This window comes from Triturus cristatus, chromosome 9 (genome assembly GCF_964204655.1).
Source record: "Triturus cristatus chromosome 9, aTriCri1.1, whole genome shotgun sequence".
Taxonomy (NCBI): Eukaryota; Metazoa; Chordata; class Amphibia; order Caudata; family Salamandridae; genus Triturus; species Triturus cristatus.
The window spans coordinates 945,201,903-945,228,095 of NC_140592.1; the positions used below are offsets into that span (position 1 = coordinate 945,201,903).

The following is a 26,193-nucleotide window of genomic DNA, read 5'->3' on the forward strand; positions in this document are numbered from 1 at the left end:
TGCGGATGTAGAAAGGAAGATTGTACCAGTGATGAGCAGCCAGATATGAGAAATCTCTACTGCCAAATCTGGCAGTATAGATACGTGGAATCTGCAGAAAGACTTTATCAGAAGATCTTAACTGACTGGAAGGCGAGTAATAAGTCAGTTTTGAATGAAGATACATGGGCTGGGACGGATAAAGGGCCTTGTGAATCAGGCAACAGAGCTTGAAGAATGCCCTTTTTTATGGGCAGCCAATGAAATTTTTCTAATGTATGAGCCGAAGATGACTGAGCAGGTAAATTACAAATCAACAGGGCAGTGGTATTCTGAACGACCTGTAATTTAACCAGAAATGTGTAATTTGCTGCAACTAACTATGAATTCCCATAGCCCAGGCGACTAATTGTAAGCGCCTGGACCTGAGTTTCCTAGAGGTGAAAGATAACCAGGGAAATCTATATATTTTTTTAATAGCTTCATAGTGGCATAACAGGTGCCACATGTGGCATTAATCTGCTTTCTTAAGGATAGTGTCTGATCATGTTCCACTCACTAAATTTCTCACCACTTGCTTAGGAGTGGGGGCTGGTACAAGATTCAACGGTCACCAGTCAGCTGACCAGAGCTCGTGCGCTTTGCCAAACAACATAATCTCAGATCTCTCACTATTTAGTTGGAGACAGTTATGGACCATCCAGTCAGCGATCTCCCTCATGCAGTGCGCAAATAGTTTTTTTACCATATCAGGGTCAGGACCGAAAGACATAAGGAGTTGAGTGTCATCCGCGTATGACACAATCGCCACACCACAGGATCTCACAACACCTGCCTGATGTGCAACATAGATGTTAAATAAAGTTGGGCTCAGGCACGAGCCTTGAGGGACTCCTTTATTAGAAAGTAACTTTCTTGATTTAAACTGACCCAAACAGACCTGATGGGTACGATTGTCAAGGAATCCCTGAGCCAAAGCAATACCCGCAGTCTGCGGATGAGAATGGAATGGGAGACCATGTCAAACGGGCAGACCTGTCCAATAGAACCAACATGATTGGGGTTCCTACATCAAGGAAGAGTCATATATTTTGTCGGTAACTGCCATCAGTGCTGAGTCGGTACTGTGCTGGGCTCTAAAACCCGACTGTGAAGGGTTTAAGATGCGATGTTCTTCTAGATAAGATATGAGCTGTATGTTAATATGGCTCTTTAGAATTTTAGTGAGCAAAGGTAGTAGCGAGATAGGTCTTTAATTAATGAGATCTTCAGGATTGGCAGAAGGCTTTTTGACAAGTGGAGATACCTGATGGCAGCTTGGCAAAAGTTAATGAAAGTTCAAACAATGATTTTACCGAAGGAGACAGATAGTTAGCTAGACTGGACATTATCCTAGGTGGGCAAAGGTCTAGCGGGGAGCCTGGTTCTGCCAGAGTGAGCATCCGCTAAACCTGTTCCACTGAACAGGGTTCAAGATCCTCCAGGGTAGCTGAGGCAGTAGGATGATGTTGACTCAGATCCAGTGCCATATCCGGAATTTCTTGGCTTATGCAAATGCTCTTATAGATGGCCTTTATTTTTATTTTCAACAGTTATCTAGAGAATAACAGACATTCTGGAATGATGGGACAGTAGTGATGCAGGTACGGGGTTTCAAAAAGCGGTTTAACGTTTTGTAAATCTCCTTCGCGGAATTCCCAGCTATGGTAATTATAGAAATAATATGCATTTTTCAAGCAGCTCTGATATTGTTTTGATAATTGCAGAGTATGACCCGGTAAGCAGCTTTAACCAGAAGATTTAGTAACCAGCCAACATTGTTCTAGATGTTTGCATTTATTTTTTCCAGTCGAAAGTCATTGGAGTACCAGGGAGCCGTGTTTCTCCGACAAGAAGGAGAAGAAGTGTGTTTCTTAAGATGGGCTATTTGATTAAGAGTATCTGTTAAAGATTTGTGGTAGGTATCCACAGCGGCATTGATATCCGTAAAGGATGACAAGGTAGCCGCCATAAAACATTCTCAGAAGGAGGTGGGAATGAGCAAATTCCAAGGACGATGGGGCTGCAGAACTCTTAGTTTTTACAGAATTGTTTTTGCGTAAAATGGAAGACGTAATCACATAATATTCTAACCATATAATTGATGAAAGTGGTTTACTTGTTACATAAGCTACATTTGTAAAAATAGGATCCAAGGTATGCCCAGCCCTGTGAGTGGGGCCAGTGACTATTTGTTTCAACCCTAAGGTCTTCATATCAGCTAGGAACTGGGGCACTCCTTGGTCGTTAATATTCTCACCATGGTAGTTGAAGTCACCCAATAGGAGAAATTTATCAAAAGCTAAAATATGGGGTGCGATAAAACCTGTTAGTACCTGGCTAAAATCTTTTTTGGTGCTAAATAGGTGGTAAATTAAAGCCACCTCCAGACATCATTAGCGAATATTGAGAGTTTAAAGAGGCACAACTTAATCCATTCTGAAAGTAAGAAGTCAATTATAGCTTTTACAGAGTCGTGAAAGGCAATAGCAATACCTCCTTCCGGTCGTTTTTCCCTGTTTAACCAGCGAATACTGCTCAGGTATTACCAGTGAGATACTAGGGAGTGCAGAATTACTTAGCCAAATCTTGGTAAAGAAACAGATCATAGGGCGATAAGAAGAGATGAGATCCCAAATCTCCGTAGAATGTTTTACCATAGTTCTAACATTACATAACAATTACAAAACTGCCTGCATCACATACAAACCTTGCACACTTCTTCCCCTTGTTACCTGGCGAATAAATTGAAATTGTTCGGAGGATCTCGACCTCGCAATGCTGAAAAGCTTCTGCTTGAGCCCCCCTCCTTCAAAAGGGAAAGGTCGATAGCGCAATCCTTCTCAGGCAATGCGGTGAGAATCTGGAACTCGCTTCCCCATTGCTCCGTGCCACCTCCTCTACCCGGATCCTCAAAGCTGACCTCAAATCTCTTCTCTTCCAAAGACACTTTTAGAACTAATACTTTCATTCTCAGGCCCCTCTAGGAAGTTCGCTAATCATTGTAAATTTGTATTTTTTCTTGTACATTCCTCACCCTTGCGTGCTGTGCTGGATTTTGTGTTTCTGTACCCGTTCTTTTAAGTCTCCTATTTATCTTTGTATTGTTCTTTTGTCTATGACTTTACTCTTGTAATGTAACTGGTTATATTGTACAGCGCTCTGACACCTTCGGGTAATGTCCGCGCTTTATAAAAATGCACGAAAATTGTTTTACAATAAAGTCCGGCTATCTTTCCTACAATGTCCTTATGTAAACACAAGGGTTTGTGAGACGGCCTTTATAAGTACCTAAAAGTGAACCAGTAGAAATCATCATATTCATCGCACAGGGAGTAAGCAGGGGGTCTAGACATGAAAAGTTGCATGTTTTGCAGCTCACTGGTCCTTCCAATAATGGAAGCCATTGTTTGAAGCATCAATTAGGAGCATTAGCCCAAATAGAGACTTATGTAGTTGCTTTAGTTCAAAAGAGGAATACTTCTGCCCCATTGTACTTGCAATTCTACCAGAATTGTTAAAATCAGAACAGAACAAGCACTGAAAATGCAATAGGTCTCGCCTTTGATTAAGTTAAAGCCATTTGCTTTGCTAATGGTATTGTATAGCCTGTATTGTCGGCATCAGAGGTAACTCTATTGCTTTCTCTCCTTCCGCCGAGGATATGACTAACAGCCGCGATTCAGCGTCTGTAGCCCACCCCAACGAGTGCAGGAGCTTCAAGCCACTGTCACGTGCACGTTTGAAAATGAAAAGTTTTTGACACCAAAAAAAACAAAGCAGCAAACAAAAAGTGACCTATGACCTGCAGCGCTTCAACAAAGCGTTAAACTACGATTACAGACCGAGGAAGCCAAACTAAGCTTGTTTACCAAGATCTTGCAGTTGAGTAGTATTTGGTGTGTACATTTAGACTCCACGCAGAAAACCACTAAGGGATCTGACCGAAGGCTAATCGCGTCAGCTGGCTGGCATCTCAGTTAGAAAGTGCATGCCAGCATCAGCCAGGCATTGCGGGATAAACAGCACAACTGCTGCACTGTGCTGGAAGGCGAGCCCTCTCCAAACCACAATTGTCAGCACGTGTGAGCTTTGCTTATTACAAGATGTACTGTTAGCAGCGCAGTGGTAATAGACATGGCATGTCCAATGGAAGACTCGCATTCAGCTTAAGAATTCACTTCTTCTCCATTAAAGCACAGCATGGTACTTTGACTTGAAATATTTTGCCAGTTGGAAGCACACAGCACAGAGCTCAGGTCATGAACCAACGGAACAGGACGTTCGGACCGCGACGCACTGGCCTCGGCCGGTTTCCTTTGCAACTCCGTATGCACTATGTTTTTCCAGTCAGTATTGAGCTGTCCCTAAACTCGGGTTCATCCCTCTGACACCTTGACACTCCTGTGATCCTGCGCTAGTGACTTTCATGCCGCTGTACTTCGTCACCACACACCCGAAGTGCCTAGAAGCCAACTGTAAATCAGTATGATGCGCTACGTGCACAATTGGCCATTTGCAAAAACACATGGCTTGAAATATTTTGTGTTCACTTTAAAAAGGGCGGCCCCTCACACAGCTCTTCTTTGCACTACCACTGCCCTGCTATCCAGCTGTCCCTAAACTCTGGTTCATCCCTCTGACACCTTGAAAATCCTGCGCAATTGACTTTAATGCCGCTGTACTTCGTCACCACACACCCAAAGTGCCTAGAAGCCAACTGTAAATCAGTATGATTCGCTACGTGCACAATTGGCCATTTGGAGGTGGGCAGGATCTCTCCTCCCCCACCATGATGGTGAAAGGAGGCGGAGGGCCACCAGTGCCGCTTGCACACAACCTTCCACTTTCAGTCTCTAATTGCAGCGCGTGAGCCAAGTTTGCTCCCGAGCCTCCCCCTCCCTTCCTTCCTTCTGGCTGTGTGCCCCCCTCCTCCCCATTCTCCATGGACCGGAGCCCCCTCCTTACTGACTGCTGAGCCGGTACATCCCTGTGTGCTTTCTGTTCGTCTCTCAATTCGGACACCCGTGTCCATCCGGACGGGACATCCCCCCAACCGGATTCCAATCCGGGTGGGGTCCAAGGGCTGTGGCGGGGTCCCCAAGGATGAAACCGGCGTTATGGATCTTGGTGGTGTGCAGCCAGTGGATCCTGCAGGCAGTAAGTCAGAGGCTGGCATGGTCACAGCGCCCTGGCCTGGCACACGAGCGCCTCTAGGTACTGCACGCATGCATTTATTCAGTTTTTATGTAAAACCCAGACCACAAGTTCCACTTTTTACTGCAGAAGAGAGTTGAGGCGCTGGAGGAGATTGTGCTCTGCCCAGGATCACACAGTGCGTGCGCACCAGGAAGTAAAGTTGACAAACTTCTGCGCATGCTTAGAAGGGGATTGTTGCCAATAGTCGATCAGACTTCTTTGCATACACGTCCGCTAGGTGCGGTCCGTCTGATCACCATCTGCTGCCATGGGAGCCCACCTGTCTCGGGGTGCAAGAAGTGGAGAGCGTGAGGCGGACCGCGGAGTAAGCCTCCGGAACCGCCTAGACTCAGGCAAGGAGATGGTCGCATTCCAGGACCCGGGCAGCCCCGCGCACACGTGGAGAGAGACGGCAGTAAGGACTGGACTGTGCACCGGACTCCACTCACCGCCCCTGCCCAGCAGCAGGTGATGGGAGCCGAAGGTGGTGGGCACAGGTAGTGACCCCTTTCTAATTCACTCCACTTATATCCCTGGGTGGAACGAGTCCCGTTGCCCTAGAGCTGGAGGGGAGGGGGGCGTTCTTTTATCATAACCCAGGGCCATCTCCCCAGATAACAGGCTCGGACACATACCACAAAAATTAGGTATGACCGGCTTTTCACCTGTTCCCTACAGGTGAAGTGATGCAGCCAGAGATGCACCGGAGGGACCGAGAGCAGCGCTGGCAGAAGCCACCTGGACCACCCGTCCCTCCCCCATTTCTTTCCGTCCGTCCCTCCCCCGATTATATCAGTCTGTCCCTCTCCACCCTCTCGCTCACTTCTTTTCTCCCACTCTGAACTTTCTCCCAAATTCTACCCAGAGACGGACTCAACGCCGTGGGGTTCTGGGCAAATCCATTTACACCCCCCCCCCACCTTAACAAAAACATGTACATTAACGTGACATCATATAAGGTAACTGGTGCTTCTGTGACCCGCTCCAGTGTCTTCAGGTGGAGTTCGCGCTTAGAAAACTGCAAATAATTTACAATGTTTGATTTTAGAGTTAAACTAGTAATCCCTCGTACCCCGCGCACACCGTATCTATGGGTGCAGGAAGGTGGTGTGAGGACGTATGCATCTTCTGTGCGCCATAAAGAAAGCTAGCGCTGTGGGAACGGCGTGCAGACGCTTCAATGTGCCTCATTCAGTCATGTCATGATCAAACGTCTTGACCACTGACCTACCCAAAATGGCGGCGGTCCAGTGTCCCACAGGAAGAGAGAATGAAGAGACCAACTCTCTCCGCAACAAACAATATGAGCCGCAAACTACCAGAGAGCAGTAAGAAGGCCCTGAAAAAGTACATTGGTACAGCAAGCAAAAGTCAGAAGACCCTTAAAATGCCTTCAATCACAAGTAAATCAAGCTTAATAAAACTGGCCTTTTAAAATAAGAATATGAATAGCAAACGACCTGGCCTGTCAGCATCGCAGAGTCTCTGCGCACTGCAGCTGCCTAAATAATGTACCTCCCTGTTAGGCCTAAACGTCTCATCGGCGACCCGCCCAAAATAGCATCAGTCGTTGTGTCCTATGGGAAGAGTATAAAAAAATCAAAGGGAGAGCTAGGGAATAAGTACTAGGGGTAAGTCCCGTTCCCCAAATGGATACTAAACTCAAACAATGTGGACGAACCCACTATGTGTATGCAGTTAGTTCACTGTATGTAGTGTGAACATGGACCCATTAGGTGTTCTTAAAAGAGCCCTCACACACCAACCTGGTAGGTGTCATGCTTCATTATTGGGGTCAAAAACCGGACAGCCGAGTGCCTCCCGGTTGTGCTACGACCTATGTTCCCTCTAACGTGCGCGCCCATGCACCGAGCGCGCAGTGTCCCGTGTGAAGCGCGCACAGATTCTCGCCGCTGCCCGCTTTTAAAATGCGAGCGGCGAAAAACGCCAATTTACCGGTTGCCTGAGGCCTTTGTGAAAGGATTCCTGTTAATCCCAGCACCCGTCATGCGCTGCAATTAACAGGAATACTTTCACAAATGCCCTCAATCAGCACCCTGCCGCGCTCTGTTGAGAAAAGACATGCATAAAGTCCAAAAGCACGACGTGTGCTTTACACATCGTGCTTTCGGACTTGCTTAATTTCTTTTCTAAATACAGCGCAGCTGGGTGCCGATTGTGGGCCATTGTGAAAATATTCCTGTTAATTGCAGCGCATGACGGGCGCTGGGATTAACAGGAATCCTTTCACAAAGGCCCACAATCAGCCGCAGCCAGGATCCATCACAAATGCAGCAAGTCCAAAAGCACGAGTGTAAAGCACACGTCGTGGTTCTGGACTTGATGCACGTCTTTTCTCAATAGAGAGAAGCTGCGGGCTGATTGTGGGCATTTGTGAAAGTATTCCTGTTAATTGCAGCGCATGACGGGCGCTGTGATTAACAGGAATACTTTCACAAATGCCCACATAATTCACATGCAACGTCCATGTACATAGCTGCCAAGGTGTCAAATTGCTGTGTGTGACATTTTCCTAATTTTAGTGACATTTCAACGACAATGAGTAACACTTTTTGCGAGCAAAATCAAGCAGTGATGACCAGGGAAACCTATAAATATCAGAAATTACACTTGTGTGCGCAAAAAGAAACACCTTAAAATCTAGAAACCGCTGTAACCTAATCGACCTGTAAAACAAAGATCTAACAATGACGTTACAACTTCAACTTTCAGCAGGAACATTCCTAATGTTAATTTTTTACACTTACCAAGTCTCTCAGTCACAATTCTGCAGCTGGGAATGTGGAGCCATGGGACTTCGTTGTCTCTTGGAGTCCATCACCCTGCTTGGCTGCATACAGCTGCTGGGAATTGGTATAAATTATCACGTAATGACGACGGCGAGAGGAGCTGAGTCGCGAGAGCCCTGCTTGTGCCTTTTAAAGACACTCAGCACCTCCTCTCAGACTCACACCGACCGGACACAGCACATGGGGACCCCCCACGATTGGGGCTGGGCGGACAGCAAGTGTCAAGGTCAGGAGGTGACTGGTCGAACACTGGCCTCCTCCTGTTTATTTAATTCTGCACAGGGGCGCAAATAACAATTAACTCTTGGGGTCCGGGCGGGCAGGAAACTGAGATTAAAAATATCTCAGAATATTTTTTGCAGTGCCTGCCTGGGGCTTCATGTTTACTTTTTGGACTGATATGTACTAGTAATTCTATCAGAAGTACCTCGAGTGAGCTTGCAGTACGGTCTGCACATTGGCAAACCGGTCTCTTATTTTTTTTCAGTTCTTTATTACAGTTCTTTATGGTGGAGGGTGGGTTGAGGCTAGGTGTCACCAGCCTAGGGAGACTTTCGTTAGAGTTTTTTCTAATTAAAGCCTGGGAGTTTCAGGCCTAGGGGCTATAAATAGTGCTGCTCAGGCCCTCACGTGTCGAAGCAGGTTTCAAATAGGCCCATGAGCTTAAAAGGATCAAACTGATCACAAAGGCCCAAAGAGGCTCTGGAAAGACGCAAACTCATGTCTCGTGGGCACTTTGAGAGCACGTGCCTGTAACTTCTGTTCTGGTTTTCTCTAAACGATGTCATCGGAATGTGCCAGACACATAGGATGTCATGAGGATAGTGCCCCTTCACCAAGGCCAGTAAATGCTCAAAAGCAGGCGGGTACATTACCACCGTACGGCGAGCTCAGTTGTGAGAGGCTGAATACTAAAATATACAATTCTCTGACAGTCTTCATTTTTTGTGTCACACACTTAACGACTGCAGTATGTTTCATACACTCCAGGAATAAACAGACCTAAAAAAGAAAACTGTCAGGTCTGAAAATTCCCCAGCTGACCCACATAGGTTAAAGCTAGCCAGGACGCTGTATTATTTCAAAACATGTCTCCAGCGGTTCGCCGCGCCGATACCTACGCAGCCAGTGGCACAGATCACACAAGCAGGCTGTCACAGAGCTACACCAGGCTCTGCTGATTGTAACGCCGGTTTGTCACTGTTAAAAGTAATTTGTTGGACTGGCATCACAGTCTCTGTCATGATCTGAGCGGCCCAAAACGAGATTAGTACTGCGACTAGTAAATCTGCCGCGCAGCTCTTTCATTGCTGAAAAGGCGTAAAGACTGACTGCAGTACTTCAGCTACATTAGAGGTAGCCGACGAGCGCGCGTTAAGTGATTTTATAATTTACAACAGCCCATTTTCATTATTAGAAGTAGCAGAGTGAGAGCTAGCTCACTGCAGCCACTGACTCACTTTACTTACTTCAGAAACGCTGGGCGCGATTAAGACTCTCGGGCTCAGCAGCAGCTGCACAATGGTGTGCTCTGGGCCGCCGAGGTCGATGGGTTGGGTCATTTTTCATGTACAATTTACCGAGTGCCACAGGCTGCAGCCTCCCACAACTTAATCCCCAGAACTGCAGCCATTCGCTCACACCGCCGTTCTCTCCGGATGTGATGACAGTCATCATTTAATACAGTGCCGCGCGAATTGTATTGTTACATTGTACCAGCTAGACCTGCAAAGCAGCTCAACCAGCGCCAAGCCTGCCCGGAGCAGCACACATGGCACGCTCCACTCCAGCATTAGTTTCAGTCCGAATTATTAGTGCACGATTAGCAGCCAGCGCTAGGATTTGAGAGCCAACAGGCCCTATACTTATGCGTGACTGCATTTCAGTGCGGTGATGCAGACCACCACACTGAAATGCGTTAGTCTAACGCCTGGTGCGTGATACTTGGCAGGCCTGCATGTAAATACAGATGACCCATACTGAATGCAGAAAAAGCTTAAAACCAATTTCTTCAAAAAGCACTATACACTCACTTCATCAAACTCGTAAGTAAATTAACGTCATTCAATTCACAGAGCCAGATAGATTTATAGCACCAACATTCAAGATAAGAGGAAGCGGAGGGTAATGTGTGAAATGAAGGTTTGTCAAATGGTTCCAGTATGACACGTAGGAGTAAACACCATGTTACAGCGGCGCATGTAGAAGAATCAGAGAGCTGTGTAAATTGTCAGCTATGCATTCCCCTAAAAGCTCCATGTATTGTACATCCGAAAGACATTGCCTTTCCTTCATCCCCTCGGTTGTTTTGTTTAAAAGTTCAAAAGACATAAATAATAAGTTAGTGCTTTTATTGCCATATGATTCATAAGAAAAAGCCAGAAGTAATCATTCCACAAGATTAGAACCAATACCCCCTTACGTTTAAATGATTTACTCCCAAAACCATCATCTGGTAGTAAAAGAGAGATGGCTGTGGGCCCCTCATGCCCTTGGGCTTAGGGGCCATTAACTTTAAACCTTTCCCTAGCCAGTCCTTTTCAGGTCTCGCCTATAGACAGCCTTTAGCTGTTGTCGAAGACGTATTGTGGACACAGGGGTAGGCAAAAAGCAAACTAAAATACCCCCCCCCCCCCCATTCGATCGGTACCTCAAATGCCATCAGGAGAGTGAAGCTAGTAAGGTCTGTCCTCCCTAGAAGAGGTCCTTTCATCCCTCCTATCTATTAATCTCTCCACCCTTTAAGCCTTTCATCCAGCGTCCATGTCACCTGTCTATTCATGCTCCCATCCGTCTGTCTTTTCATCTAATCCACCCATCCTTCCTTTACCATTCCATCCATCCATCATTTCACCCACGTTTTATCAATCACCCATCCTTTCACCCTTCCATCCAGGTTTCCATCCATCTATCCAAACATTAATCTTTCAATCCATTCTTACGTGCACCCACCCATGCAAATATAACTTTATTCTTCCATCTCTAAAACCTTTCACCTTTGTATCCATCCTTATATTGACCTCTCCTTCTTGTCGCAGTTTCTTCCTTCTTTTCATATTTCCTATATTTCATTCTTCCCTTATGCCATCTCTTTCCCTCTATTTCCCTCATTCTTTTTCCATCTGTTATGGTTTCTACCCCGCATTTTGTAAAGAAATGCAGCAAGATTTTATATAGTGCGAACTCAATCCAAAAGTACTGCAGAGCTTTACATGATTTATTATTATATATTTTTATGTATGCATGGGGAGATTAATTGATTTGCCCAGAATCACAGGATGTTAGGCTGACCCGAGACTAAAAACCCATCTCCTAAACCGACAGCTCGAGCATTAAGCCACAACCCCAACCACAAGAGCGGAAGCATTTTCAAAATTATATGCAACTTGAAGCAAAAAATAATCATTGACAAAGACAATAGTCTTGAGTTCTTGTAGGTGTAATGTTACTTGTATTATATATCTGGATGCAATGACAGAAGCAGCAAAATATCAGTAGGGTGGCACACTATGCGATGCACATATTTTTAGCGTAATTGCTTTAAAGCCACACCCTTAATTGCATGGTTACGCCCCTTTGAAAGATCCCAGAGTATTTTCATCCCACTCAAAGCCTTGCTCTACACGCGTGGTCAGGTTCTTGGCGCACATAGCCTTGGTGCACAGAGACCTTACTCTGCAGCACACAGAGGAAAATAATTAGAGGGAACATTGACTACGACACCCGATTACAGCGGAGCAGGTGTTGTGCATATATGTGATGTGAAGTGATTTTGTACAGTTAAAAATATCTCTGAGAATCCTTGCCTCTAACTTTAATAATGGAGGCTCAGGATATGGTTAAAAAACAATATGTGTAGTGCAACTAATCTGGAATTATTACTGTAAGTTGACTATGTGTGGCGGTCTACATGTTTCAGCCCGTTTAAAAAGTGAAAGGGCTTTCTTCAGGACCAGGTGAGTGAATGGTGAATGGCAAAGGTGAAAGGTGCCACGTGAAACCTGTTGCGATACCTACTACACACGCGCTAAGGTGTGTGGTTGAAGTGTCAGCGTACTCACTGACACTTGAAAAATACCTGTAGGGAAAGAAGGAGACATAACAAGACATTTATTATCGCAACATAAAATGCAATCTTAGTGGCAAAAATGAAGTGCTGTAGTCATGTGTCTCTATGACTACTACAGTGATGGGCGTGTTGCCCATGCTTGCGGCGGCATGCAGGAGGTTCTATGCATGCTGCGTCAGTTATGAATAGAGCAAGGGCGATTGGATGGTGAGTGCGTGTTTAGTTGGTAGTGCTAGGCGCCGCTCAATGGATACAACAGTGGCGCTGTCTACCCCCCGGGGGGAACCCACTGGGGATAGCGTAGACACCCTATGCAGTCTAAGGGCTGCATTCATGGAAGCCTGGTATCGCAAGTGTGGACCACTAGCGATATGACAAGTGGTCCTGGGCGCACTGTGCGCAGGAGTATGTACATGCGGTGATGTGACTTGGTGCTCCTGCGAACATTATAAGCGGATAGTGAGGAACTGTTAAAAACTTTAAAAACTGTAAAGACAGTGCTAAACATGCACAAAAGTTTCTTATAGTTACAATGTATGGGGATATTAGGCAGAATATCGGGGCGAGGGTTGATCGTCCAAGAATACGATCTGGAAGTCAAAATAATTGTTGTAGTAAGCACAATGTTGGTTTGCGGGCTCCATCAGTGGGTCCCCATTGGAGCACACATAGCCTTACTTGGTCTTGCAGGTCCCTCCGCTGCAAACCTGACCGAGTCCCTCGTAGTCCCGGCTGGTGCTAGGTGTCCCAGGTATGGCAGCTTATGTGGGAAGTGGATTGTGCCCGGTACGTGCTGAGAGGCATGTCCGGGTTGGGCGGTGACTCAGCATGAAGTTTCGTGCGCATGCGTAACTAAGCTGAAATGACACGACGCTAATGCTCTGGTTCGGTCGATCAATATGGCCGCCATCTTAGAAGGAGGTATATACAATTGAAAGGGCATGATGTTATATGCACCAATTCAAGGGTCAGAGTTATTTGTAGGAGTGCAATACTTGTAAATGTGTACATTTGTGAATTTGTATGGTTAAGGCATGCGTGCGCAAGCACCATTGGGCAGCTGTCGCTCTTGCTTGGTCGGTCTGTTAGGCTGACTTCTAGACCGGGGGGGGGGGGGGTAGCAAATTCAGAAATAAGGGAAAGAGTGAACACCTGCTCATGGAGCAAGGGGAAACAATAGACAAGGTGAAAAATCAGATTGAGATCATCAATTTATCTGACACAACACTGTCTGAGGACATGATTTCTGTCCTTAAAAAAGGAATGAGCTTTTGTCCTACAGCACAATGCGATATGACTGATGTGAAAATAGATCTTTATAAATTTACGAGAAATCTTAAACTTAAAAAATATTTTCCTTTTAACACCATACCTAATAAACAATGTGTTTCTGATACAATTGTTGGTGACCTTTCAATTCAAGACATTAGAGATACAACTTTACTTTTGTCAATAACAGAAGATGAACAAGACCCAGGATAGTGGTCTTAAACCCAAATCTAAATGGGTTCCACACCTGTCTTCAGGCAATAATATAGATGCATTCCATAAAGTGGTCACAAGAGAACTGGATAAACTTGAAAGTAGCATGAACCACCGAAAATGTTTCCCTTATGTTGACAATCTATCATTTAAAGACAGATTAGCACTTAAACAACTGAAGATAGATGAAACAATCATCATAAGGGAGGCAGACAAAGGAGGCAATATTGTCGTGATGTCTAAAGAATACTACGATAATGAAATTATGAGTCAACTTAACAATGTACTGTGGTACAAGAAACTGCCCAGTAATCCGGTGCTTGATATAAAGAAAATGATCAATGAACAACTCAAAAAGTGGAATACGGTGGGCTTGTTAAATGATGATGAATATCAGTACCTTTTAATAGATAGACCAAGATATCCCTGTCTCTACACTGTACCAAAAATCCATAAAGATGCTGTGGCCCCCCCTGGGAGGCCAATAGTGTCTGGAATTGGAGGCCCGACGGAACGAATTTCAGAATTTGTAGACACCTTTCTACAGCCTTTTGTGAACAACCTACCATCTACTATTAGAGACACTAAACATATCCTTAATACCATCACTGACATTACATGGGACGAGTCAATGACCCTCGTTACCCTTGACGTGGTGTCCTTGTATACTAACATTTTACACGAACAGGGACTGTTGGCACTTCGTCACTTTCTCTATAAAAGACCAGTGGAATTTTTGGACCACTCCGAAATGATCATAACAATGTCGCAAATGATTCTTGAGCACAATGTGATCCTGTTTGGAGGAGATTGGTACCAACAGATATGCGGTACTGCGATGGGTTCCAGATTTGCGCCGTCTTTTGCCTGCCTATTTATGGGGTGGTTTGAGGCGGCGCATATCTGGGGCCTACCAGGGGCAGCCTGGCAGAACTATATAATGTTCTTTGGCCGTTATATAGAGGACTGCCTTCTTAACTGGACAGGTAATAGGGAAGAACTGCATAGTTTCTACGAACATCTTAATACTAACCTGTTCAACATGAAATTTACAATGACTTATAGTGTTGAGAAAATAGTTTTCTTGGACGTAGAATTGTTCATAGAAAATAATGAGATTAACAGCAGAATGTATAGAAAAGAGACAGCTTGTAATTCCATATTACATGCAGCGAGTGCTCACCCTACGACTCAGATTAATTCCATACCTTATGGAGGATTCCATAGAGCGCGTAGAAACTGCAGCAAAGACTCTGATTTTGACCAATGTACCCTAGATATGGAAAAAAGGTTCACAGATCGGGGCTATGGTGTGAAAGTGATTGAACAAGCCAAAAGAAGAGCGTATGCCCTCACAAGAAATGATATACTTAAACCACGCCCCGTTAAGATCTCGAAAACTCAGGAACCGGTGAGAATGATCACAAATTACCACCCCTGGTCACATAAAGTGTATAATATTCTTAAACTTCATTGGGACCTGCTTATAGTAGACCCTGATTTGAATAAACACCTAACCAGGTGTCCCAGTATAACATACCGTAAAGGAACCACCATTCGTAATATGGTTAGTCCAAGTTACCCTAAAAACAACAAAGATAAATTGACTTGGCTGCATAAAAATAACTTGGGCTTCCATAAGTGTGGAGACTGCAGTATGTGCAAATATGCCCTCTCAGGAACTAGAACCTTTCAATATAATGGATCTAAGAAATTTTATGTTAACCAATATATAAATTGCAATACTAAATTCGTTATTTATGTAATTGTGTGTAAATGTACTATGATATATGTGGGAAGTACGATCAGGAACCTTAAGGCACGAATCTCTGAACATTTCAGAGCCTTGAAAAACATGGATGATAGATACCCAATTGTACACCATGCTTTGGAATGTTCTGAACAAAACAAAAATCTGTCGTTTAAATTTCATGCTATTGAGACTGTGCCACCAGATGTAAGAGGCGGAAATCGAGAACTGAAATTACGCCAAATGGAAGCACGTTGGATTTTGAAACTGCATGCGGTGAACAAGGGAATTAATATCGACAATGAACTGCAATACTTCTTGGGTATGTAGTTCAGATGGAACTATATTCCCTCTTAATGCTTTTCGAATACTGTTTATGCTATCCTTGAACTGTTTATGTTATAGGTCTCACTATTTAGACTAGAACATGTGAGAATATGGAATAGCTGTTTTGAATGGACACTCAACAGTGTCCTACTATGTCCAAATATTTGGTTGTATTAATTGAATTAATCTGTACTTTCTTATAATATCCTCTTCAATCTTCTTTTCTCTTTTCTCGGTGTCTGATTGGCCGCTATTGTTACCTTAATTTTGGTTTAATATATTTTTTTCTTTTATTCTTTTTCTTCCTACATATATATTTTTTATATTTTTTCTTCTTTTTTCTTTCCATTTTTCTTCTTTATATTCTCTTTTCTAGGCTGGTTCTACCACTGTTCTTTAACATACGTATACTAACGAAATCAAGATGGCACATAGCTTTGGATATGGCTAGCTATCTAACAATAAGAGACACCTGTCGCAAAGTTTTGGTCTAAACCCAGCTGTTTTATTAGATTTAACTAACTTTGGTTTTGCACTGTAACGATATTGGCTTTAATTGTGAATCCAAATCGAGTAAGTTTAAAATGGCGCAACCTCTGGGTAGTTGATCTTTAGCCTCAGGTCGCGCCGTTGTCCATCATTTATCTTGACATCTTATACTAATTTACCCGTCCCAAGATGGCGCGCGGGCTATACGCCGTTTTTCGAGCTTATGGCTCAGATTGCGGACCTTGGCTATACAGTACAAGGTAAACGAGAGTTTACAACTTTAAGACAAGTCGATGTCGAATAGGAAGGACTTCTGAAGCTTTTTAAATAAAACTAAGATTTGTAATAATATTTGTGCTTTCTAACAATTTTGGCTTTAATTGGAATTCGGTATCGAGTAAGTTCAAAATGGTGCTACTTCTGGGTAGTTGACCCTTAGCTTTAGATCGCGTCGTTGTCCATCATTTACCTTAATACCATACACTATTTAGACCCGTCCCAAGATGGTGCGCGGGTTACACGCCGACTTTCGAGCTTATGGTTCAGATTGCGGACCTTGGCCATGCAGTACAAGGGAAACGAGAATGTACAACTCAAAGACTAGTTTATGTTAAATAGGAAGGGCTTTTAAAAAAAAAAAATATATATCTTTTTTTTTTTTTAAAGAAAACTAAGATTTGTAATCATTTTCGTCCGTTGAATTTGGCACCTTGTGCAATATAGATGTGTTTGACAATAACACTAACGGTATCAAGTTTAATTCAATAGAACCTTTAGAATGCATAACGAGTTAACGTTATTGCTCGCACCTATGTGCGAGTACTGTTCCTGTTGACACACTGTGTCAATGCCAGTATGGCTTACTTTTAGCATCATGATTGTGTAAGACTGACCTCTGTGAGGTTTTCTGCTCTTGTATTATTATAATTTTGGTATTAGACACTAATTTAACTCTTAACTATATGAGTTATGCACCTAGGAATGTTTTCCGATTCTTGCGATAACAATAGAATTATTTATTACTCACTATGTATTAGCTTGTTACAACTAAGAACGTTTCCTTTTCTTTGTACTAAACTAGGATATTTGGCTGCCATATATTAATCTATACTAAGGAATCCTAATATTTGGAACTTAATAATTACCATATACGAAGGAGCTTACCAACACCACTCCTAAGGTACGCTGCCTTTTGTATATTGATATCCATGCAATTTTGAGACGCACGTTACTATTATCAAGATTTTACGTTACTCCTAAAACAGTATAAAATCACGATCTTCTCGATTTTGGGCCATAAGTTTATAAACTTACCTGTTTGGCTTAACATTATGCCGGCCTTATGATTATAGGGCGAATTTGCCTTAAAACCCATTTTGGAATAGTCGGGATAATTTGTTTGCTGTAGCTAAAAGTTGTACTATAAGGTCGGATTCCTTTACTGTGACATACACTTATATGTTATAATTTATTAATATTTATGATGCAATCTGGCTTACAAGACGTCTTCTGACCTTTCAGGACTTAGAAGACTGTACTTTTCTATCTCCTTGATATTGATTTTAGTATTTGGGTAAGTGCTAAATTAACGTACATATTATCCTCTCACTAACAGTCACATGGACACCGATCTTGGTTATCGCCATGTGTTTCACGGTGATTATATTTTGACTCAGTAACCTTAAGCTTATTTTCTTACGAAACTAATTCACTAGTCGTAATAGACGAAGTCTCTCGAATATAATTTATTTTTTTATTTTTTTTATTCTTTGCTTTTCGTTTTCGCACTAACTCATGTTACTGTGTTCTATAATTTAGAACAATTCTATTAACAACTTTATCTAAATTGATTTCTTCAATTGGGGTGCACTATTCACAATACAGGTTTCCTTTCTCTCCTGTTATTTTTTCTCCTCTTCCACTCAGTTCTGTAATTGAAGGATCTCTTTTTACTTCAAGTATCTTTTCTATAATAGGTTGCCCCTTGCTTATGGTGTATGTCCAATACGGTATTTCCAACACTGCGCAATTGATTAACTAGAATGAACACATGTGGTGATGGTAGAATCTACTATCTCAATAACACATGTAATGTTGGAACTGTGTAATACAATGTAGCCTATTCTTTGTCTCTAGCCCTGATGAAGTCCTGGGCTGATAGCCTTGAGGACGAAACACGTGTTGGCTTGGCTTGATGGCATTAGCTTGAAGAATTTGTACAGGAACAAGAAAAACATATGTACAAGAGTGAATTAAAGAAGAAGAAACGACTATAGAACGGACATTTGGACTTTACTTGTTTCATTGATATAAGAACTGTTTTTGCTCGGTTTACCTCTTTCCAAATGACTTCTAGTGTGGGAGTGCAGTCAAACTCAGCCCACAACTAGGTGTCAGATACACGAATGTTTTAAAAAACGGATAATTAAACAATGACTGTTTTTTCAAATAGTGCATGGTCTTGGATGCACAGGTTCAAGTCTCAGAATTGTGAGATGGTGTTCCCGCAGAAGTAGCCTGTTGATTGCAAGGGTACATCAGTTGCAGTGCTGATGTTGGTGGTACATCACAGTAGCAATGTCATGGATCTATGTCCTTACTTAGGTGAGGTGTCCATGCTAATATTGCCAAAGAATGGGGGACAAGTTCTTGTGTTAAAGTCCTTATATTAGTGGTGGCGTACATGTATGGGGTGTTCTCAGTTGCAGGTGGTTATGCTCTGCTGAGGCTGTTCCAAGGAATATTATCGTTGAGGCCTGTCTTATGACTGGATAGGCAATATATCCATCTATGTTCTTTCTGAAATAGTTGCTTTTGGATGTTCGGCATATTTGCGTCCAGAGTCTCTATAATGACCCAGCGTATGTCGTTGGTGGTGTGTCCTGCCTCCAGAAAATGATTGGTCATTTTGGTGGTGTTCTTTCTGCATCTTATGGTGCTCCGATGTTCACAAATTCTGGTCTTGACTTTCCAATTGGTCATCCCAATGTAGGTAAGGTTGCACGGGCATACAATGTGGTATATAGCGTGCGCCGTGTTGCAGTTGGTGTGTTGTAGCAGTTCCCACGTTTTTCCTGGTTGTAGATGGAGATTTTTAGTGGTTTCGGTCAGGTGGCAAACACTGCAGTTGCCACACGCAAAATGGCCAGTTATTCTTGGGAGCCCCCAAGCATTTAAGACAGTGTTGTCTGGTTTGTGTTGTTGGACCAGCCTGGTAGATACCAGGGCGTCTTTGATGGATTTTGCTTTTTTGTGAGACACTAAGGGAAGGTCCCAGTTGAGATTTCCTGTATTTAGGATTTTCCAATGTTTTTTAACGATATTGGAGATTTTGTTGGAGACCGTGTTGAAGGTCGTGACGCAGGTCAAGGGTGTTGGTGAGGTTTTTCGTGGGTGTTTCTCAAGGAGTACTTCGCGATCCTGGTTCCGGGCCCGTTTTTTGGCTTTTTCAGTGATGTGTTTGGGGTACCCACGGTCTTGGAGTTTGTTGCTTAAGTCTTTGGCTTGGTCTTTGAAATCTGCCACACTGCTGCAGTTTCTTCGCAGCCGCAGGTACTGTCCGTAGGGGAGATTTTCCCGGAGGGGCCTGAGGTGGAAGCTGGAGAAGTGTAGGAGTGAGTTTCGGGCTGTAGGTTTGTAGTGCGTTTTGCTCTTCAGATGGCCAGTCAGGCCAGATGTCCAGATCCAAGAATGTGGTTTTATGATGGTCAAACAAATGTGTGAACTTGAGGTTCTAGTCACAGGTATTGAGCCATTGGTAGAAGGTGTTTAGTGACTCAGTGTTACCTTCCCAGATGAGTAGGATGTCGTCTAAATATCGTTTATAGAACTTTATTTCTTGAATCCGAGGCTCATTGTTGGAGAAAATGTAAATAGACTCGAAATCGTGCACATACAGGCCTGCAACACTGGGGGTGAAAACGCTCCCCATGGATCGTATTTCTGAAGGTAGAGTTGGCCTTCGAATTTGAAAAAGTTGACTTTTAGCACAAGTTTGGCGCATTCCCAGATAAATCTTCTGGATGTGTGGTATTTCCCGTCGGTTTTCTCCAATGCGGTCTCTAGGACTCCCAACGTGTCATCTTGTGGGAGACTGGTGTAGAGGCCTACATGTTTCAGCCCGTTTAAAAAGTGAAAGGGCTTTGTTCAGGACCAGGTGAGTGAATGATGAGTGGCAAAAGTGAAAGGTGCCACCAGGGGGTAGACAGCGCCACTGTTACATCCATTGAGCGGCGCCTAGCACTACCAACTAAACGCGCGCTCACCATCCAACCGCCCTTGCTCTATTCATAACTGACGCAGCATGCATAGAACCTCCTGCATGCCGCCGCAAGCATGGGCAACACGCCGATCACTGTAGTAGTCATAGAGACACATGACTACCGCACTTTAATTTTGCCACTAAGATTGCATTTTATGTTGCGATAAAACATACATGTCTTGTTAGGTCTCCTTCTGTGCCGACAGGTATTTTTCAAGTGTCAGTGAGTACACCGACACTTAAACCAGACACCTTACCGCATGTGTAGGTATCACAACAGGTTTCACGTGGCACCTTTCACCTTTGCCACTCACCATTCACTCAACAGGTCCTGAAGAAAGCCCTTTCACTTTTTAAACGGGCTGAAACATGTAGACCGCCACACATAGTCAATTTACGGTAATAATTCCGGATTAGTTGCACTACACATTGTTTTTTAACCATACCCTGAGCCGCCATTATTAAAGTTAGAGTCAAGGATTCTCAGAGATATTTTTAACTGTACAAAATCACTTCACATCATATATATGCACAACACCTGCTCCGCTGTAATCAGGCGTCGTAGCACAACCGGGAGGCACTCGGCCACCCGGTTGGGACCCCAATGATGAAGCATGACACCAACCAGGTTGGTGTGTGAGGGGTCTTTTAAGAACGCAAAAAGAACTATTGATGGACAGAATGCAGAACAATGTCATACATTCACCATAGTAAAGAGATCTGGGCCTAAATCCATCGTTTTTTTAAGGACACCTAATGGGTCCTTGTTCACACTACATACAGTGATCTAACTGCAAACACATAGTGGGTTTGTCAACATTGTTTGAGTTTCCTGTGGGAAGAGGCCAACTCTCTCCGCAATAAACTTCATGAGCTGCGGCAGACTAGACAGCAGTAAGAATGCCCTGAAAAAGTGCAGTGCTACAGCAAGCAAAAGTCAGAAAACACTTAAAGTGCCCTTGATCGCAAGTAAAACAAAAACTTAATAAAACCGAGCTTTTGAAAAAAAGAATATGAATAGCAAGAACTCTTGCCTGTCAGAATATGAAAAGCATACACCCTTGCCTGTCTCTAAAGGATATAGAATATCCACATCCTATCCAGGGGAGTAGAGCCCTTGCGGCAGGAGGAGGCACAAAGAACAAGGTAGTGGTGGGTAAGCAAGCAAAGTCAGAGAAAGTTGAGCTAGGGATCTGGCTTGGCTATGAGATCCAAAGCACGAGCCAAGTCATCACAAAATTTGACATGCAAATCATGCAACAAATGCCAAGTAAAATAATATTAAAAAAACGTTAAATTTTAAGTTTAAACTGCAATTTCTTCAACATATGTGTTAAATGTAATATTGAATTTTAGCAGCGCATCGAGTGTTATTTATTGAAAATTTGTCTCTAAACATGAACTTAGAAACATTCAAATTATTCTGCGCCCTGATGACATTGCCATGAACCAACCAAGAAAGATGTCAATTTGTCAGGAGAACTATACATAAGAAAAGGCATTTACCATAATACGTGAAGCAACATCTTTGCCCATTAAACCATACTGAATGAATTTTTTGTACAGCGCACATCCTGAACTGAATTACCACACGGTCCTTTCAAATTGGTTGCTCAAAGAACAAGCCAATAGGCCTTGCCTATGTGAGAGCTATTGGCTTTGCCAATGTCTTTTAGCCATGTTGTACAGCAGGATGGCTGTGCAACACGGTTAAAAATAAAGTTAGAAAAGAAAAAAGCAATATTGTGCAGCAGTACTGGCGCCGCCTCATAGCATTTTTTGGGGGGCAAGCGAAAGGGGTAAGCAAAGATGGGGAAGGGGGTGAGGGTACAGACAAGCAAGGATGACGGGAGAGGTAGGGCAGTAGGGGCGGTGCATGCTACAACCTAGTTACACGCATAAAAGAGATGGGGGGTTGTGATTGGGAAGTAGCAACACAAAGATGGGGAGTAGGAAGAAGAAATAGTACGTCAATCACAGAGTGAGCAGCAGACAGACACTAATCAAGATTACACAATCTGTGCTTGGTCCATGCTCCACACAAAAGAAAAGGAAGTTAAGCCTGTCCTTGCAGGCCAATTCGGAGCCAACAAAGAAGAGTAAAAATGAAGTTAAAGAATGGTAAGCAACAGGCAGACTCAAAGCCCTTTATAGTAAAAAAATACCCCTTACAACAGAGCATGCGGTGTCAGCGGGTGAGACCTAAAAATGAGGAACTGTGAAAAAATTAATTTGCCTAGATTAAAATCACACACACAATTTGGTCAACTGATGAAGCTAGGATTTAAACAGCTTTCCTGATTGCAACTTGTAAAATTAAGCCTCTGGAGGCTTACTTTCTTCTTCGATCTCCCATTTAATAGCAAATTGTTCATTCATTTAATACGGTAAATTAGAGCACAAGATTCAATAAATACAAATTATTCCGTGGTGTTGAAAATAAATGCAGGGCAATCGTTTTTCTTGCCGGCTTACCCTGATCAGGTTTATATGGTCTCGCCATCTCAATAAATGCAACTAAATAGATTAGAAAAATAGGGCTCAGGGATGCTCAGGTTACAGTTGTTATTGATACACAAATGAAACGCACCTGGCCACATAGAGACATTCATTTACATGGTCTGCCTTCGTTTCAAGAAGAAAAACTGATTTTACAAATTCAGCCGTCCGGAGTTTGTCTGCCTTTCAAAAGCCGCACTGTGGGGTGAGTGGAGCAGTGCCTGCGGTGCTTACTCTGACTCTGTTTTGATGCCAGTCCCATGGAACATGGGTCGAGCCAGACATTTGGCTCGAGCCCTGCTTGACTTCCCGACCTGCGAGGACAGAAGGTCCACCCAGCGCATGTTGCCTCGTAGGACAGGGTTTGAGGTGAGCCCCCTCGTCTCCAATATAAACGTTAATCCCTTGCTTTTTTCCGTAGAGGAGTGTAAAGAGCCCATGCTTGCCGGCTCTCTCCTGGTTTTCGGGGTTCTATGCTTCACAGCAACACACTTACCATTGGTCAGCTGATGTTTGACGGTGTGCAGCTCCTCCGATCCGCCAGCCGGAGCCTCCTCCATCTTCCCCTCCTCACTGCAGGCTCCGCTCTGACAGGCGTCTCATTGCCTAGGCGAACTTGGGGGCAAGACAATACCTGCCAGTGCCTTGGAGCCCGTGGACTACGTGGTTAAGTGCTAAAAAACTCTTCCCTCCACGCCGCCTAAAAAGATTCACAACCCTACTATGCACCGCAACCACCATCTCAAGGGCTATTTAGTTGACCCAGCGGTGCTGTCAGGAGCCAGCATCCCATTGGCCACTCGCTCCCAGCAGCCGCCATCTCATTGGTTAGCTTCATTCAGCAGCCAGTCGTCGATTGGATGGAAGGATTCGGCTGTAAACAAACAGTACAACCTGGAAGGGCGTGAACATAGAAGAAACACAACCGTGGTACACTCACTGTGCATGGCACGGGAGCGAAAGACATACTACAATTTCGCAGCAGCGGAATACGCTGGCATTCGGAAAATACCACAATTCATGGAATAGTAAGAAAGAGTAGCACGGCATCTCAAATTCATAGATGTAATAATGATAAACTGAATACGCTAAAAGCAGAAGTACTCTACTAAGTGGCATACCTAACACTTTTCAAACGCATACCATACACATACAAACAGCTCCCCCAACAACTATATGGCAATGGATTGATATCTGCTATTCCCCACCATATTCGGATTCCTTCTGACCTTCATGACTCTGTTTGGCTGGGCTCCTCTCAGAACTACCAGCCTGTCCTGTGTCACACGTCAGGTTAGTCATCATCATCATCAAAATATCTTTATTCGGATATTAAAACATCCAAGAAAAGAACAATACATTTACACATTTCATAATACAATAATGTGGACAAATAATCTTAAAATAATTAAAATAAGTCGTTTCTGCAGGGTCTGTCCGGGGCCTTAATAATAGGATTACACGGGTAAAAAGGCTGCGAATTCATAGAGTTTTAAAGTGCAGGGTGCTAACATCTATAAAGTACGAGATACCAACACAGTGAAGTTATTTAAAATGCATGATCATAGCGAGTTTAAAACAATACTTTATAAAATAAGCTATAACATATTAAAACGTCCTAAAACATCCCAAATACACTGTACCATACAATTCATAATTTACATACATCCTCGGTAATGTCTACTGTTGTGTGCAGAATGTAAACAAAGTTTAAAAGGGAAGTTTTAATCATAGAACCCAACCCTCTGTGTCCAACAAGCAAAGTTGCTTACGCCTCACGTCTAGACTTCCTTAATTTTGCAGCTAATCTTAAAAAGTTCACAGTGCAAAACAAGGTAAGGGGTTCCGAGGAAAGTTTCAGGTATAGGAGTGCTACCCTAACTTGGCTAAATTTATTCACTCTTAGGATGGTTTTTAAGAAAACTGCCCGCGGGTATTCGTATAATGGACAAAAGAATACAAAATGGAGGGTATCCTGCGGAGATCCCAGATCGCAGCCGCATGGACCCTTTGATCCAATATCTCTTGTGAACCCTGCGGGGACAGCTAAAATGTGGTGTAAAAGATCCAGTCTGAATCTTGTCATTAAAAATCTATCATTTTTATTATATATCTGCGCCAGGTAAGGTTCTAAACCTGCAACAGATTTCGTTAATATGTGTGATCGCACTGACCGTTTCAGTATTTCACTGTCTTCCCGGGCGCAGGCTAGACGCCTGAGGTATTCTGCTTTTATAACTACTTTTAACTGGGGCGTCAGGGATGTGGGCTCATCAAAACAACTAACAAAGCCCAGCCACTTCAGCGTATCCTTCACATATTTGAGCCACGGTATCCTATGTCCTTTGTCCCTATTTATACAATCTTTAATTATTTTTCTACCTAGACTAGCCTCAGGGTTGGTCCAGATTTTATTCCAACACATTATTGGTTTAATGCTTAGTCTATCAGTAATGTAAGGGAGCCCTAGCTCCTCGTGAGCAATGTGGGCCGGAATACTTTGAGGGACTTGCAGAATCCTTCTAAGAAACTTATTTTCCTCCAATTGTATCATGGAAGTGTTTCTGAATCCCCAAACCTCACTCCCATACATAAGTTTGGAGCAACAGATTGCGTTATATAGATTCAATATTTCATTCAATGACCAGCGGCCTAATCTCGTAGCTCGATTCATAATTGAGCCCATTATACTCGACTGTTGTTTACATTTTTCTGAGATTAGTGTGTTAAAATTGAGGTGTCTGTCGAAAATTATCCCTAGATAATTAAAGACATCGACCTTTTCTAGTTTGTGGCCCCCAATTTTAAAAATAAAATTCCTCGTTGGTCTTTTTCCTGCTTCCATAACGTATGATTTTGTTAAATTGGGAGATAGTTCTAAATTTGCCATGAACCCACAGAAGCCATCAATAAGAGACTGCAGTCCCCTCCCTGTGCGTGACAGGAGTACTGCGTCGTCCGCGTATAAGAGGACAGGTATGCTTCTGTTGCCCACTCTAGGACAATCTACCCCCAGCTCTCCAAGTGCTTTGTCCAAGCCATTTATATATAGCGTAAATAAAAAGGGCGCCAGGATGCAACCTTGTCTCACACCCCTAGTACATGAGAAATGGTCAGTGAGATTCCCCTCATTACTGTATCTAACCTGGGCTGTTGTGTTCATATGTAATGATTTTAAAATGAATATCAGACCTGGATCGACCCCTAGCAGCTCTAAAATCTCCCACAGCTTTTCCTGGTTAACCCGATCAAAAGCTGCTGTCAGGTCCATGAAGGCAAGAAAGACTGT

General features: G+C 43.4%; 1 protein-coding gene across 2 annotated transcripts in view; it reads right to left on the bottom strand.

Annotated features, from left to right (window-relative positions):
* Window positions 1–23,704, bottom strand: part of RPS6KA5 (ribosomal protein S6 kinase A5) — a 543,858-nt gene extending 520,154 nt beyond the window's left edge. For both annotated transcript variants that reach the window (XM_085626532.1, XM_085626531.1), the window contains exon 1: window positions 23,401–23,704. In XM_085626532.1, coding sequence (XP_085482658.1) covers window positions 23,401–23,464 — 64 coding nt within the window. In that variant the 5' untranslated portion in view covers window positions 23,465–23,704. The remainder of the gene's footprint in view (window positions 1–23,400) is intronic.
* Between the last annotated feature and the right edge of the window lie 2,489 nt (window positions 23,705–26,193).